This window comes from Perna viridis, chromosome 2 (assembly GCF_037379345.1).
Source record: "Perna viridis isolate PV_CMFRI_1.1 ecotype Kerala chromosome 2, ASM3737934v1, whole genome shotgun sequence".
Taxonomy (NCBI): Eukaryota; Metazoa; Mollusca; class Bivalvia; order Mytilida; family Mytilidae; genus Perna; species Perna viridis.
In genome coordinates, this window is record NC_142446.1 from 702363 (window position 1) to 719247 (window position 16885).

General features: G+C 34.4%; 1 protein-coding gene across 1 annotated transcript in view; it reads right to left on the minus strand.

Annotated features, from left to right (window-relative positions):
* The window catches only part of LOC148623231 (uncharacterized), an 89349-nt gene that overhangs the window by 22102 nt on the left and 50362 nt on the right, over positions 1–16885 (minus strand). The window contains exons 6-10 of the mRNA XM_088564907.1: positions 13784–13827; positions 11307–11475; positions 6641–6702; positions 2067–2168; positions 844–1108 (exon numbers count right to left, since the gene is read on the minus strand). Of these exons, the coding sequence (XP_088421033.1) occupies positions 844–1108; positions 2067–2168; positions 6641–6702; positions 11307–11475; positions 13784–13827 (642 nt within the window). The remainder of the gene's footprint in view (positions 1–843; positions 1109–2066; positions 2169–6640; positions 6703–11306; positions 11476–13783; positions 13828–16885) is intronic.

Consider the following 16885-nt stretch of genomic DNA (forward strand, 5'->3'; position numbering starts at 1 on the left):
CTGTTCGAATACAAATCAGGTAATTTACTAAAACAATGCCGTCAAGTTCGACCGTTTATAAAAAGATGTTTTAATTTGCCAAGTTGTGTATTGATATCTGACATCTGGAAACAGTTCATCAAGCGGATTAAAGGATTAGTAATAATTTTTTCACCTTTTAACTTGATCTTTTGTTACTTGATAATTGAATAACAATGGGCCCGAGGACAGGTTGGCACTCCCGGTATTGTGTATTTAACGCTCCACTGCAGACAGGTGAAGAAGTTATAATTAGACGACTTGATTTGAGAGAACAATAAGAAGCTAGTCGTGGTTTTCCGTACAAACAATGAAATGCAAGGAAATGGCATTTATGGATAAAACTGTTCTCAAAAATACAATGGCTCGATGTTGACTTCAGTTGACGACTTTGGTTCTGATTCCTGAAAATTAGAGACCTTAAAATTGTCTCTAGAAAAAAAATCTAGAAACTCATTGCTTTGGTGTATTCCGCGCATCCCTCTTCTGGAGCAAAGAAAAAGTTGAAAAAAAGTGTATGGTATATATGGAAGAATACGGTAATTGAAGTGGCAAAAATTATGCAACCATACCAGTTCGATCCCCCTCAATGACTTCTCTATCTTTTGTAACCTTTTGAATGAACAAAACTAAAATCAGGTATTGGTTAAAATGAGATGTTACAATATTTTGCAATGGTCAATTTCTTGTAATTGGGGGCAGTAAAAATTTTAAAGGAAAATTCAAATTCCAGTTTAATTTTTTTCTCCCTCAAAGCAGAAAAAAATCAGGTTGGCAACCCATAAATCAACAAATTAAAAACTGTGGCCTAACCAAATGTTTTACCTGGACATTCCTTTGAGAAAACTGGTTCAGATTTGATTGTGTCATTCTGTGAAGATAAATTAGTTATGTCATCAAATGGAGACCTGAATGGGTTCCTTCTTTTGTTCCTGTATTGCATAACTCGACTTGGCACATCCTCAGACAAAGTAGATGACTGTGAAAGTGCTGTAGGTAAAATAGATTCTGGAGATATTGTTCTTAATGGAGAGTCTATTACATCAAAGTCATCTTTATCCTCTTTTATACCACATTCATCACTACTATCCTAGAAAATTAGACAACCAAAAAATTAGAGGCCTGAGATAAGCTTTATTTCAACTTAGTATATATTTATTATTTCTTATCATCTAAATGCAAATTTTGAAGATTTTTATACCACTTTCATTTTGGGCAGAATTTTGAGCTGTGAACAATTTATAACAATCCAAATTCAGAGCTCTATCAAGCTTGAATGCTGTCTCCATACTGGTCCCAACTATTTAGGGTTGGATTCCTGGGGTTGAAGCAATTTTATTTTTTGAAATTTGATTAGGAATTACATGTACATTGGTGTATAATCAGCACCCCAATTTTACAAGGCTCATTTTCTAAGGGCCATTACTCTTTAGATCCACTAAAACCTTCCTTACTTGCCAGGAAACTTTTGGAACAATTACAGAGATCCATACACTTTTACATGAGTTATTGCCTGGAACCCAGGAAAATGGTGGTTTTTTGCCCTTTCCCATACAGCATGCCTCCGTTGGGCCAACAACATTCAGAAAAACCATTGCATCTTATGCTTCTCTTTAATTACTTGTTTTTAGAAGCTATTCATATTTAAAGAGTTTTGTTAAAATTCAATTTAAAAATCAAAACCATGGTTACATAATTTGCATTTTTCTAAATTTGTCCAAGCCAGAGCCAACAGTAAGCCAACAAAATACATAGACATACTGACATAATTTTATTTTAAACAAAAAAGTTTTGTTAGCTCTTTTCACCCAAATCTTTTAACTGCATATTTAATATTTATGTAACAAATTTTCACGTTGTGGTATTTTCCCCCCCGTATAGTCCTTTATTGCTCAATGGTTTTGGTACTTTACAATTTATAATTGTTTAGAATAGAAGTGTTTAATAACTACAGTTGTGAGGATGATTACAAAGGGATACCCCTACTAACCTTGTTGGATTATCTCCCATCGTAAAGTTTCCTCCTTCATATTTTATCCTATACTTACAATAGTGTGGTGATGTGGTAGATTCCCTACAGGACTTGATAATAGATCAAAAGCATCAGGGAAATTATCCAGCTTAGAAGTAGTTGGTAAAAAATCTTCATTCTATAAAATAGAAATATCATAGAAGCAGATTGACCAACTTCTAATATCTAGACCAGACAAATCTGGTGAAGCAGACTGACCAACCTCTAATATCTAGAGCAGAGAAATCTGGTGAAGCAGACTGACCAGCTGCTAATATCTAGACCAGAGTATTCTGGTGAAGCAGACTCACCAACCTCTAATATCTAGACCACAGAAATCTGGTGAAGCAGACTGACCAACTGCTAATATCTAGACCAGAGAAATCTGATGAAGCAGGATGACCAACTGCTAATATCTAGACCGGAGAAATCTGATAAAGCAGATTGATCAATCTCTAATATCTAGACCAGAGAAATCTGATGAAGCTGGTTGACCAACCTCTTATATCTAGACCAGAGAAATCTGGTGAAGCAGGTTGAACAACCTCTAATATCTAGACCAGAGAAATCTGGAGATCACAGATATCTTTGTAAGCCAAATCTTTAATACATGTTCAATGTGAAAATGAACAATAACTCCAGAAAAATAAATGCAATAGACCTCCTTTCTAAGTCCTATAAAACTATATATAAGAAACAAGACCAAAACATACCTGAACCTGCATCATCGTCATGCATTTGTCCACTGCTGAAAAAATGGGTAGGTTCAACCTGCTAAAAATGCAGGAAAATATCAAAACTCAATTGAAAGGCCTTTCCCATCCATCCTTCTCTGACTGCAATCATGTTCGAGAGAAAAGACCTTTGCCTCTCAGCAATTGGCACTTTGCATGATTGACTACAACGGCAGCTTTATCAACACTACTTACATTTTGCATATATTAAAAAAGGCAAGGTTTTTGACAATTATTAAATTTACAAAATAGTTCTTATTCTTATAAAAAGATAAATTCAGTAGTAACTGTGTAGTAATAAACTATTTTTTTCTGTCAATTTCATAAATGCAATTAGTTGAGAACAAAATAAAATGCTGATTTTCATGAACACAGAAAAATTCAAAGGGAGGTAATCATAAAGTATTCCAAAGCAAAGGTCTCAACTATCACTTCTAAGTCAAATGGCCGCCCCTCTATGTAAAACACACTTAACCTAGAACTATGCATTGTAAATGTACTATATGAATGTGTATTGAACAAATGTGGTCAAAATAAAACTCGGATTGTAAACTTTAAAATCATACTTTTATGTCACTACAAAAGTATGAATATTGTGTACAAGTGTGTTTTTTTTTACTCTGTTGTGTAAGTTTGAACAACAATGTTGGAACAATGTGACTTAATAGTATTACTGTACATACAATAACGGTTTAAATTTTTTAATAACCATTAAGTCGGTCTCTGTTCTTGCTTCTTAAGGCAACTAAATCAGTAAATGTAAATTGATTTAGTACATGAGTACTTTGATTTTTCTATTTTAAAGGGAAAAAACACCTTCGCATTAAGTTAGGCTCTTATGATAAATCATACCCACGTAAACAAAAGTAAATAACCTTTAATGCAAAATGCACTTTTGTAAAACGTTAAGGCTATGCAAAGTTCCAAATCTTGCAGAACTCTCCAATCTGAAGGAAGATCATAAGCAGACTTTATTAATTTTTACCGATAGCTTCCAACTGGCTCGTGACGTAACTAAGTCAATCTGATACTGATACAAGTACTGCAAATAATACAGTCGTTGGCCATGAATGAGTTCGGAAAGTGGCCAACGTTGATAATAAAATCACAACAATATCATGCATATTTCTATTGTAAATGCTTAAATGTACTTACATGAAAGCATTAATACTTTATTATATGTCCTTGTGAATGTAATACAGTCCGTACTTTCTTGGGCAAACTTGCGTAAAGGCTTCTAAGGTAGATGACTCCAAATGTCAAGAAACACTCTTTCGAAGTCGGCAGTATTATTAATTTCATTTACCCTTCTTTGAACGTGAGCTTCAACCACCTTCCATACATTTTCAATAATATTGATATCTGGACTTTGAGGTGGCCATGGTAAAGTATTTATATAGTTTTCCTGCTTCCATTGATTTGACCACAACAAGATGTGGCAAGGTGCAATGTCTTCTTGAAAAGTCCATCGACAATTTGAAAAGTGCTGAGCAACAAAAGGCCACAAACAATCATTAAGAACAGATATATACTTTTCGCTACACATGTTTCCTTGCACAGGTGTAAGAGTCCACACTTCAAAGTAAGTTATACAGCCCCAAAACATCATTGATGCATGGCAATTAGTCTCAAAGTCACCATGAATACCAACACATTCTGGGCGTAATCTTTAGATTTAAGCCAGAAATAAGTTTTATTGATTTTCCCAACATTATCTTTGTTTCATCACTAAAAATGATTGAAGACCAATTATTTTGAACTGTCCAGTGAAGTTTTTCTCGGCAAAAGTGCCTCCATTTCTCATGACTTATCTGTCTTCTTTTAACTATTTAACCAGGAACTAAGACAAAATTGTGGTGGGTGGGGTCTATGAGTTTCGACGTCACCATTTTGCGAACTCATTCATAGCAAATGACTGTATGTGAACAAAGAATATTTCGTAAATATTTCTGTGATCCTGTTTATCTAATCACCAAAACATGTTGTCTTGTCAAGCTTAGGATTGCATGAATGATTAAAGAGAAATGTTCTATAAGTTTTTTTTATCGGCGCACGAACATTCTTCGGAAGTAGCCATTAGATTTTCCTCAGACATACTAGTCTTCTGGCTGCAAATTTCATTGTTCGTCAATGTTGTCTGACATTTGCTTACATGTTGTGCCTAAATCTCTTCTACAGTTTATTTTGGGTTGAAATTATAGGGGAAAAGCCCCAAATTTGTGGTTTCTTCAGACACTGTAATCAATTACCTATTTATTTTCACTTTACAAACCGTCTTTGTGAACTCACAGCTCAACCGATCATGGTGGCGCCCATAGGCGCAGGAAATTCAACTTCCATTATTATAAATCGCGATTAATTAGTAAAGAATAGAAAATTATTTTGTTTCAATTTAATTTTCATGAACATATAACAGATTAGTTTCGATATTTATGATGTGCACAATAACATACCTTCATTATTCTTTATTTTTCGTGATTCATTTTTTTTGCTTAACATTTGGAGTTACAGCGCTTTGACCGAATATATCATAATGATTACGTACGCTGTTTCAAACAAAATATTTATTTGTCATGCAACTATCTGTGCATTCATTGATTCATTTGAAGCTTTGAATAAAAGCAACTCTGAATTAACCTTTAAGCAGGAGACAATCATACTCAATTATCACATTTCCATTATATAAATCATGATTGTTGGAGTACTTTCGAAAATTCTTCATTCATATTCTTTTTTAGATCAGTTTTATAAACAAATGCATTAATTACGGTAAGAACTGTTGTTTTCAACATGTGCACCAATTTTCAGAGAGATATCAAATAACCAAAATCATTTAACACACCACTGATGAAATTCGTTGTATACGAATGTAGTTCTAAATGTCCAAGGAGAGGGCTCCTAAATACATATTTAGACAGTAAATACAGCAAACCAGTAGTTATAACTCATACTTCAAAGAAATTAATGACAAAATACAGCAAATGAAGTGCCTGAGGAATTCAAAACAACACGTCGTAATTTGGTCATGAGTTAATCTCATCAAAGTTTGAACAAGAACCACAAGTGCAAAACATACAACATATCATCTAAGATCAACAGTGAAGGTCCCAAGTCTGTACGACTTACAGTTTAGTGACCAACCGAATTATAAGTAGCGAAATCGCCTAACCAGGGATACCTTAAATCTTCCCAAAACATTGTTCAATAGTACTGCCCTCTGTTTCTGATCAATATGGAGTTTTCAGTTATGTATCTAAAATGCTTAAAGAAATGTTTACAAAATAGTTTTTCCGCTATGGGGCAAATAACTCTGGAACGACAAATGATGATGTCTCAATTTTGTCGTGATACAATTTAATCAGAAGCGGGGAAATAGGGCGGCAGAAAAAAAAAAATTGAAATGAGAACGACCTTAATTAATTAAACTAATTGCTCCATAATATGAGGTGCACAACATCAATATCTAAATAAATACTGAGCAAAGTGAAAATGGTTAATGAACAAGATCAATACATATCTGAACCAATGTTACCAACATATATTTGTAAACACATAAGTGTCTTAAATATGTATATAAACATTTACCAAGTAAAAAAAAAAACACTACATTGTTGGTTACAAAATTCAATATGTTATGACCTAATAATAACATATCCGGCTGAAAAAAAAAAGATAGTTCAAAATTCTCAAAATGTGAGAAAAAATTCATTAAATTTCTTTATAATCGGAGGTGCACATCTCCAATAAATATAATCACTGTGCAAAGCCAGGTTAGCTAAATACTGAACAATGATTTAAAATGAGATGCAATCAACAAAGTGTTTCCATTGTGTGTAAAGCACAAAAATATTTGAATTGTTATCTGTTACAATCATACCAAGTATGGATCTTCATAGTGTTCTGGAACACAGCATGCATTATCATCCATAAATATGTTATCTGAAATCATAACATTGCATTGTTAAGTATAGATTTTAAAGAACATCCTGTTTCCTGTGCCCTAACATTCAGGTTTTATACAGCTGACTTTATACTCAACATCATTATGCACCTGATATTTTATATACTGGATGAAGGAGTATAGATAAAATGTAGACTAGATGTGTCATTCATCATATCAATGTTATACTCTCAACAGTACGAGTATAGATAAAATGTAGACTAGATGTGTCATTATATCCATGTTATACTCTCAACAGTATGAGTACAGATAAAATGTAGACTAGATATATCATTATTTCAATGTTATACTCTCAACAGTATGAGTATAGATAAAATGTAGACTAGATGTATCATTATATCGATGTTACACTCTCAACAGTATGAGTATAAAATGTAGACTAGATGTATCATTATATTGATGTTATACTCTCAACAGTATGAGTATAGATAAAATGAAGACTAGATGTGTCACTATATCAATGTTATACTCTCAACAGTTTGAGTACACATAAAATGAAGACTAGATGTATCATAATATCAATGTTATACTCTCAACAGTACGAGTATAGATAAACTAGAATTAATGTGTGAACAGATAATACTAGAAATACTTTGAACAAGCTCACAAGAGAATACCCCTGGCATCAATTGATGGGGTTTAATGAAAAGCCTTTAATTATCTCCATTTGGATTCCACCAACAGTAACTATATTCCTTTATGCACATCAACATATATCATGCCAACCTTGAAGGCTTCCTATAACATTTTATCAAAATCCCTTGAGCAGTTTAGGTGGTGTTGCACTTACAAGGTTTTACCATGTAAAACTCTTTACTTGGATTGTCTCCCTTTGGAGTCCTCTAACATCATATTCTGTCATGCACATCTATATATGATGCCCAAACTTCCTATCAAATTTTGTGAAAATCCCTTGAGTGGTTTAGGAGGAGTTGTATTTACAAGAAATGTGGACAGATGGGCAGACTGGGTGATTCATCAAAATCCCTTGAGCAGTTAAGGAATTGCACTGATGAGGTGCTCACAAAAAATGTGGAGAGACAGACAAGGTGATTCCTATATGATAACCCCCCAACTGTGTTTGCGGGGGTATAGTAACACTGTGCCTTTGTGACGTAACTGTAGGCCTAAATAAAAGAATCATTTTTCAGTTGATTGATTCTGGTCTGTAATTCAACATAAGAATGTGTAATCAAGTGAACAGACCCTGCTTTGTATAAGTCAAACAGGTCCATCTAAACACCACAAAGACTGGTCTTAGTCACCATAAGAGTTGCACTAAGACCAATACGATGATATATTCCCGGAGTAAAAGTACTACCATTAGAATGGTGATTTAAAATTACATAAAATACACTAAATTTAGTTTAAAAACAGTCATTAGTTTTGTAGATTTGTAGTCTTTTGTGCTAAAATTTTGGCATGTGCCTACAATCGTATGTGTAACAGACCATGACTGAATAGATACCGACTGAAATAAACAATGTCGTGGTTAACAGTTCAGAATTATACTTATATATGATTAGTATATTGGAAATATAGTGTTAATTGAAAAAATTTGAAGGGACTTAAATGAAAGAAGATGTATTGATCATTGTTTATTTAATTGAGTTTAAATAATTTTTTTTTGTTGTGGGGTGGAGGGGGGGGGTGATTCTTATTGTCGCAATTTTTGTTGTTTTTTTTTTTTTTTTTTTTTTAATGAAAAATTGTATTACCAATTTTGAAAAAGTTTTTAAAGAAATGAATAAATAAATAGTATTAAGTCACACAGTTTTAAATAGTTGGACAATAATTATTACATTAATAACATTTATGGCAAGGATTGTTGAGACAACTTGAAAATCTTTTATGTATTCTATTTTGTACGAGGTCTTTTACATTGTTTGGGTTTTTTGTGTCTCTGGTAAGTTGGCACTACATGTTTTCCACATTTTGAACGAACAGCGTTGGCAGAATTCTTTTTACCTAATAAAAGTCTTTGATACAGTATTTCTTTTCCTTCGGAAGATTTTGAAAACCAGCTCTGATACATAACAGCACGTCTCTTAAAAGAACCAAGTAGTTCATAGTTTCCTGTTCCAACCAGGATTCTTTTTATGTCTGTGAAAAGGGACTCTTACAATGTCATGTAGTGCAGATCACAAACGTGATGGGATCAATCATTGGACGAACTGGGAACTGATGAAATCGAACATCTTATAATCAAAGGGTAAAGAAAGTGGACTATTCTGCTTGCTTAGACTATAAAATCATGCAGTACGAACAATTTACGAATCCAGAACTCAGATTCATTCGCACCATTTAATGGAAAAAATAAAAAAGGAAAATATTGGAAAAAAATCTTGTCTGTATTATATTTTCCTGATAACATTAATTATGGATATTCGAATGAAACAGAATTAATTAGATATAAATATTGAAATTGTATAAAGTCACTTAAAAAAAATAAAATTATATAACATAAATCATATTCACCAAAAATTAACCTATAATAAAATAATGACTTGAAGATTGTTTTCTCCTTTCTTTCACAACACATAAAACTTACACTTTACCTTTTCGAATGTATATATGTATTTTCTTCACATATTATGCGAAATACCAAATTAAATAATCTCATATCTGTTGTAACTTTATTTGATATCAAATTAAATTGATGATAATGTAAAAACTCCCCAAAAAATTAATACTATTTTCTACTTTCAAATTAGGTGAAAATATTTGTCATTCTATGTTTGGCAAAGAAGCAGTAACTACTAATTTTAAAGTCATTGAGGTTGTCTTTATCAGTTGAAACTTTCTATTATTTTAAGATACATTAAGATATAAGCGTATAACATCATTTTTTCATGGCAACAAGTCTCATAAGGTTTTGTCCCACAACCCTATGGAAACTTAAGTAGGCCTTGTCATAAGGATCAATACATCAATGAAGCTTTCTTTTATTTAATCATGGTTTTCATCCAAAAACAGCCTTTAAAGGGCAATAATACGGAATGGTACTACAATATTTTACTGTCCTATTGATCTCAAAGGTTTCTATTGGACTGCTAGACCTGCTGTCATCGGAGGCACAGACAGAGAGGTGCTAGACCTGCTGTCACCAGTGGCACAGAGAGAGAGGCTGTTAGACCTGCTGTCACTGGAGGCACATACAGAGAGGCTGCTAGACCTGCTGTCACTGGTGAGTAGTGTGAAAGTACTATTGTTCGTGGGGTACCAATTTTCGTGGTTTTCATGGGTAAGCCAAACCACAAAATTTGGTTCAAAACTAAAAGGAAATTCCATTATGTAGAATTCAAGAATCCTCAACTTGTGTTTCTTCCCCAATTCATGAAAATTGGTATCTACAAATTAAAGTACTTTCACAATAATGAACCCATCAATGTGATGGACACAAGGACCTGCTGTCACCAGTGGTACAGACAGAATGTCTACTAGACTCGCTGTTAGCAGTGGTATGGACAGAATGGCTACTAGACCTGCTGTCACCAGTGGTACAGACAGAATGTCTACTAGACTCGCTGTTAGCAGTGGTACGGTCAGAATGGCTACTAGACCTGCTGTCACTGGTGGTACAGACAGAAAGGCTACAAGACTCGCTGTTAGCAGTGGTACGGTCAGAATGGCTACTAGACCTGCTGTCACCAGTGGTACAGACAGAATGTCTACTAGACTCGCTGTTAGCAGTGGTACGGTCAGAATGGCTACTCAACCTGCTGTCACTGGTGGTACAGACAGAAAGGCTACAAGACTCGCTGTTAGCAGTGGTACGGTCAGAATGGCTACTAGACCTGCTGTCACTGGTGGTACAGACAGAGAGGCTACAAGACTCGCTGTTAGCAGTGGTACGGTCAGAATGGCTACTAGACCTGCTGTCACTGGTGGTACAGACAGAGAGGCTACAAGACTCGCTGTTAGCAGTGGTACGGTCAGAATGGCTACTAGACCTGCTGTCACTGGTGGTACAGACAGAGAGGCTACAAGACTCGCTGTTAGCAGTGGTACGGTCAGAATGGCTACTAGACCTGCTGTCACTGGTGGTACAGACAGAGAGGCTACAAGACTCGCTGTTAGCAGTGGTACGGACAGAATGGCTACTAGACCTGCTGTCACTGGTGGTACAGACAGAAAGGCTACAAGACTCGCTGTTAGCAGTGGTACGGTCAGAATGGCTACTAGACCTGCTGTCACTGGTGGTACAGACAGAGAGGCTACAAGACTCGCTGTTAGCAGTGGTACGGTCAGAATGGCTACTAGACCTGCTGTCACTGGTGGTACAGACAGAGAGGCTACAAGACTCGCTGTTAGCAGTGGTACGGTCAGAATGGCTACTAGACCTGCTGTCACCGGTGGTAGACAGACAGAGAGGATACTAGACCTGCTGTCACTAGTGGTACAGAGAGGCTACTTGACCTGCTTTCACTGGTGGTGGTGCAAGTAAAAATCATAGTCCATATTTTTTTCACTTCAATTTGTAAGATAATGTAAAAAAAAATCATAGAAAACTTCTCCAGTGAATTTGATTTGATCAGTTTACATAGTGGTACATATGTATATATACAAGTGGTATACAAACCTTCCACTTTATATGTAGAAGAGACGCCCTGTGAGTCTTGAGAATTTGCAACCATCTCTTGTGTAACTGTATGATTGATGTTATCTGTAGTGGTGGAATCTATAGTTGGAGAAGACACTTTCAATCTCTGCTTCTCAAACTCAAACTTTTTGGCTGTTGGGGAATATTGCTTAAAGGAGTAAAAGGTGAATGGGCATTAAGGTATGCACATCTTTGTTGTAATAACATGAGAGTTGTTTATAACATAGTAAAATATATAAATACGGGAAAAAATAAAACTTTGTGGCATTAGTTCATTGTAATGACATCATAATGGTGCCACAATTTTACTTCATTTAACAAAAACTGATGAGAATTTTGAATTTTGTTGCTTTTTTGAACATATTTACATCCAGATAACTATGTGCACACCCAAGAAACAACTTTATATTTTCACATATGATAGACCATAAAATAATGAATGTATTCACTAAAAACTTTGGTTTAGACACCTTTCCTTCCAAAAAATGTGACCAGAAAGTAACATAGAAGTACAAAGTTTGACAGAACGTAGGTAAACTGCAAGTAATTTTTCAGGCCTATCAATGCAAGAATTACCATAAGATTTTATGTTTTCTGATGAATTCAAATCACCAAATACACAATTAAAGCAATCAACACTTTACTTTTCAATTGTGTTTTAGGCCAATATGACCCTGCACCATAAAAACTGATTTATTCAACGGGTCGTTTGTCTATCCCGAACTTGACTTTCTATGAGCAATTCGGCGGGTGTTTCTAGAAAAGCAGAGAACGCTTCCCTATCAGTGCACCTGGTCCATATGTTGCATGTGAAGCCACAACACATTATGTATTCTAGACATATACTAAGTATCAAACACAAATCTTCAATTTATATGAATCCACTATTTATAGACTATTCTCATAGAGACTATTACAGTTTTATTACTTTATTTCTTTAGTATCATAAAAAGATAAAAAAAAAAAAAACATTTAATTTTCATCACAATTTATTAAATTTTTTGAAAACACATGTCTAACATCATAACAACTCTAAAACCATTCATCTAAAAAAATAATCAAAAAATGAAGTTTCCAATTAACCCAAATGTACCACCTTTATTGTAGGCGTGCTCGGGTAAACTTTAACAAAAACAGAAACCATGAATTCCTAACCTCCCTCCTAGTCTGAATTTCCTCTGACCCTGCAACCCTCCTCTTTTTTATTTGGATATTGATACGTCGGGTTGGTGTCAGAACGATGTGCCATACGAAAAATTGGAGAAATGAAACTCTCATGGAAAATGATTAAAACATCAATAAAAAATGTAATTTGTGTAGTAAATATGGTATCAGCATACAGGAAAATGACTCCGGAATCAAACAAGGTAGGAGTGACATGCACAATTTCAACTTGAAAGTCATTACAAGCGGTTGAAGGGCAGTACTCTGTAGTACCGCTGAATCTCCAACTTGTTGTATGGCACATCGTTCTGACCCCAACCCGACATATCAATATCCAAATAAAAAAGAGGAGAGTTGCAGGGTCAGAGGAAATTCGCACTACCTCCCACCATAAGCAACATTCTATTTTTCATGAAAGCTGCCATGTTTTTTCTTCAAAAATTTTTTTCTAATGTTCATACCTAAGGATCAATCATATCAATTTTCATTAAATTTTGTCCAGTAGTTCATGAGGTTTTTTCTTTTAAGTAGTAACATCAAAAGTAGCAAAAAAATGTTGAAAAAGTAGAATAACTCTTACATGACTCAGCCAATTAACACGATAATTTGACCACAAATAGGTCTCATCGTGCTGAACATTTTTTAGCCCCCATGTCAGAATTTGGCTTAACCTAACGATTTTGGGGATATATGTGAAAAACTTCTGTCTGACCCATATGTTCTATTTTTACTAAGAGCAGCCATGTTTTTCACGGAACAAAAATCCAAATGCTGCTTTTTGTGCAGGACATCCTAAGGAACAATCATACCAAAAGTTCTTTTTTACATCTTTGAAATTCTTTATATATGATCTTTACATGTTACTTGTTTTTTGATACCTAAAATAAACAAGTTCACCTAAACTTATCAAAGTGTATTGGGGTCGATTATCTTTGACCCCTCCTCTAATTAATGCGAAATAGCAGAAAACTCTACCACTTTTCAGTTAAAAAAGAATGATATTCAAAAACTGCTATATCTTTCCATTGACATATGATATAGCCGTATACCCTCTAGGCCCATTAAAGTTCGAAAAAATGCTTAGCTGTCCACAGCACTATTTGCATTTACCCCTAGTTTGAAAAAAAAAAGTTTTATCACTGCTCACAAGGTTTTTTTAATACACTTCCAGAAACTGATGGAATGAAATTCTTTTGATGTAAGCAAAATTTAGTCAAATTATCATACAAAATTGATAACAAAGTGCAGGAATTACACATAAAACAACCAATATCCATATGTGAATACAGTACCTTTCTTTTAATTACAATCGAACCATTTCTTCTCTTTACTTCTTCTGAAAGCATTGACAGAAATCCATGTACAAAATATATATTTGCTTTTTTGTTGGGGAGATCATTAAAACTGAAGAATGGTTGAACTTGAAACACTTTGAGTAGACTTTACAAAATGAATGCCCCAATTAAATTTTAAACATAAAAACCCTTGTTGTATTTTCTCCCCAACAATAATTATCTGTCGTCATCTGATATCCAACCTTCAAAGTGTCATCTAAATCTGTAGGGAGGGGGTTAATAAACAGACACTTGGATTCCCAAGAAGTATATGGTATACTGGTCAAAATGAAATCATTCTTGTTATGCTTGAATTCAGACTAGCTTAAGATGGGCCCTACGACCAAAGTTTTGGCTCAAGACTCAGACTGGCTTAAGATAGGCCCTATGACCAAAGTTTTGGCTCAGACTCAGTCTGGCTTAAGATAGGCCCTATGACCAAAGTTTTGGCTTGAACTCAGACTAACTTATGATAGGCCCTATGACCAAAGTTTTGGCTCAGACTCAGACTGGCTTAAGATAGGCCCTATGACCAAAGTTTTGGCTCAGACTCAGACTAACTTAAGATAGGCCCTATAACCAAAGTTTTGGCTAGATAAAGAAAAATTGGGATTTTAAAGGCATAGTCTTTGTAAATCCTTTCCTGTTTAAATAAATGAATTACTTCTTTCCAAAGAGAAAAAATAGAGCACACAATTTTTTTTTTTAATTTTGATTATTTTAGAAGGATCTCCCAGTTTTTAGGGGTTATCTTTCACCCTATATTTCATGCGAATATTTTTCAAAGCACGGAAAGCTCAATAATTATCCAATCAGTAAACTGTTGAATAGGCTAATTCTTAAGAGATATAGTTATGATATTGTTGTAAAATCGTGAAAGATAGCATTTTTTTGGTATTAACATTGATTCACTGATAGGGTCTTTACACAGAAACTTACACACTATATTTAAAAGCAGTTTTTGGCATGACATGGGTTGTGTCATTATTGTATGACTTATGATGTAATGTGGTTCTCAATCCTGCACAGGAAGAATTATGACTGATATTACATATGTTGAGGGCTTAACTTTTTGTAGGTTTAAACTTGTATATCAGTTGACTGCTAGTAGTCCTTTCTTTGTTCATTTGTGTAACCTATAATCAGTTTTCTTTATTTCTGTTTTAACAAGGGACTCAACCTTTTTGAACTGTATATAGGGGGCAACTATTTTGCTGTACCTGTGTATGATGTTGTTGCAGTCTGCCCTACAGTGTGTTTCCCCATCATTCATGGAAGACCCATGGGTGACCTTAAGGTGACATTTTTCATCCATTGTTGTCTCTGATATATTCACCATATCCATTCTCATTATGATATGGTAATTGCAACTAATATATCCAGTCATATTTATAACCTGAGGTAATGCTTACTTCAGTAAACACAGAAGGTGCATAAATGGTGATAAAAGACAAGTGCTGAATGTGAATCATTTAATTGTAATTATGTCTCACCCCACTTTGGTGGGGAGACTTATTGTTTTTGGCTTGTCCATCTGTCCATTAAAAGTTTGTCAGCTCAACTCCTCTCAAACTACAGAACGGAATTTTATGGAACTTGGTAAGTAGCAAGAACATCATATGTTGTGCATATTACCAGAAAATTTTGATCCCCTAATTTTTGTAGGAATTATGCCCTTAGAACTTAGAAATTTGCAAAAAATCTTCATAAATTACCTTATCAGTGCAACTCCTCTGAAACTATTGAACCAAAAATGTCAGAACAGTTTGTGGGATGTGGGAAACATATTTTTTGCAGACATAAACAAACTTTAATTTGCTAAATATAATACTCAGTATATAGTTATTTCCTTACACACTTTACATGCATGGTCAGTGTATACAGGTAAAAATAATTCCTCACACTTTACATGGTCAGTGTGTACAAGTAAAAGATAATTCCTCACACTTTACATGGTGAAAGTGTACAAGTCCTCACACTTTAGAAGGATTTTTCCTGGGATTTCATGTTGATGGGGAAACAATTTTATTATCATTCACTTAACTTTGGAGGCTTTCCCCTGGCTCCTACTTTCTGGGGCAGACTTTTAGTATACTTCAATTATCTATAAACTTTTGGTGGTATAAAATAAATGAAAATTTAGACTTGGTCAAGTCACAGTTTACATGACAACAATTAGATTCAAGTCTATCTGCAACTCAAGATTGGATGTTTTTGAAATTATTTATACACAAAATCATATGAAATTATGGTGTGAATATTATCTGAACGGGTTCATGGAAAAAAGTATGAATTCAGACTTTAAACAGGGACTTGTTTCCGATTTGGCATTGTAAGAACATTGTAAGAGCGATTCAATAAGCAACCAGTTCAATCTAAACAAATAGATATGGCGTTGAATGTAACACACACATTTTACAGAGATGGCCGCACATAACAAGCGATTGATGCAGTATTTCAGAAAATGAAGCGTCCAAGAAACGCACAGCAACACTGTCAGTGCAGCATTTGAAAAATAGATGCCATAATTCCGCAATATGGCCCCAGAATGATCCCTGTACATGGTCAGTGTGTACAAGTCCTCACACTTTACATGGTCAGTGTGTACAAGTAAAAGATATTAAAGACTTATGTTGAAAATTGGAATTAGCGTGATGGCAATTTGGCACAAAAAAACTTCTGTGATTATTCAAAAAGAGACAATTTTATGTTTGAGTTTTTGAACAGATGTTTACCCTATCAAATTAATCTGTGGCCAAAACTATAATGTATAAACTCCATTGGTTTTTTTTTATAAACCACAGGGGCCTGTGTTCATGAGTAAGATACATAAATTGACCAAAACCTGTACTAAAATGTTGGTCATACCATAATAAATCCAAAGGAAAACTGGCCTAACTATCTAATCATCTTTAAATAAATAGTCTAAACCCTCGCTACATGAGTTATTTCTATCTAAAATGTGCAAGAATGAACTCAACTACTGCTTCAGGCCTCCAAGCAGTGGTATTTTTACATTCTTTGTACAAAGTGTTAAGTTTTCATACATTTCATTGTTTT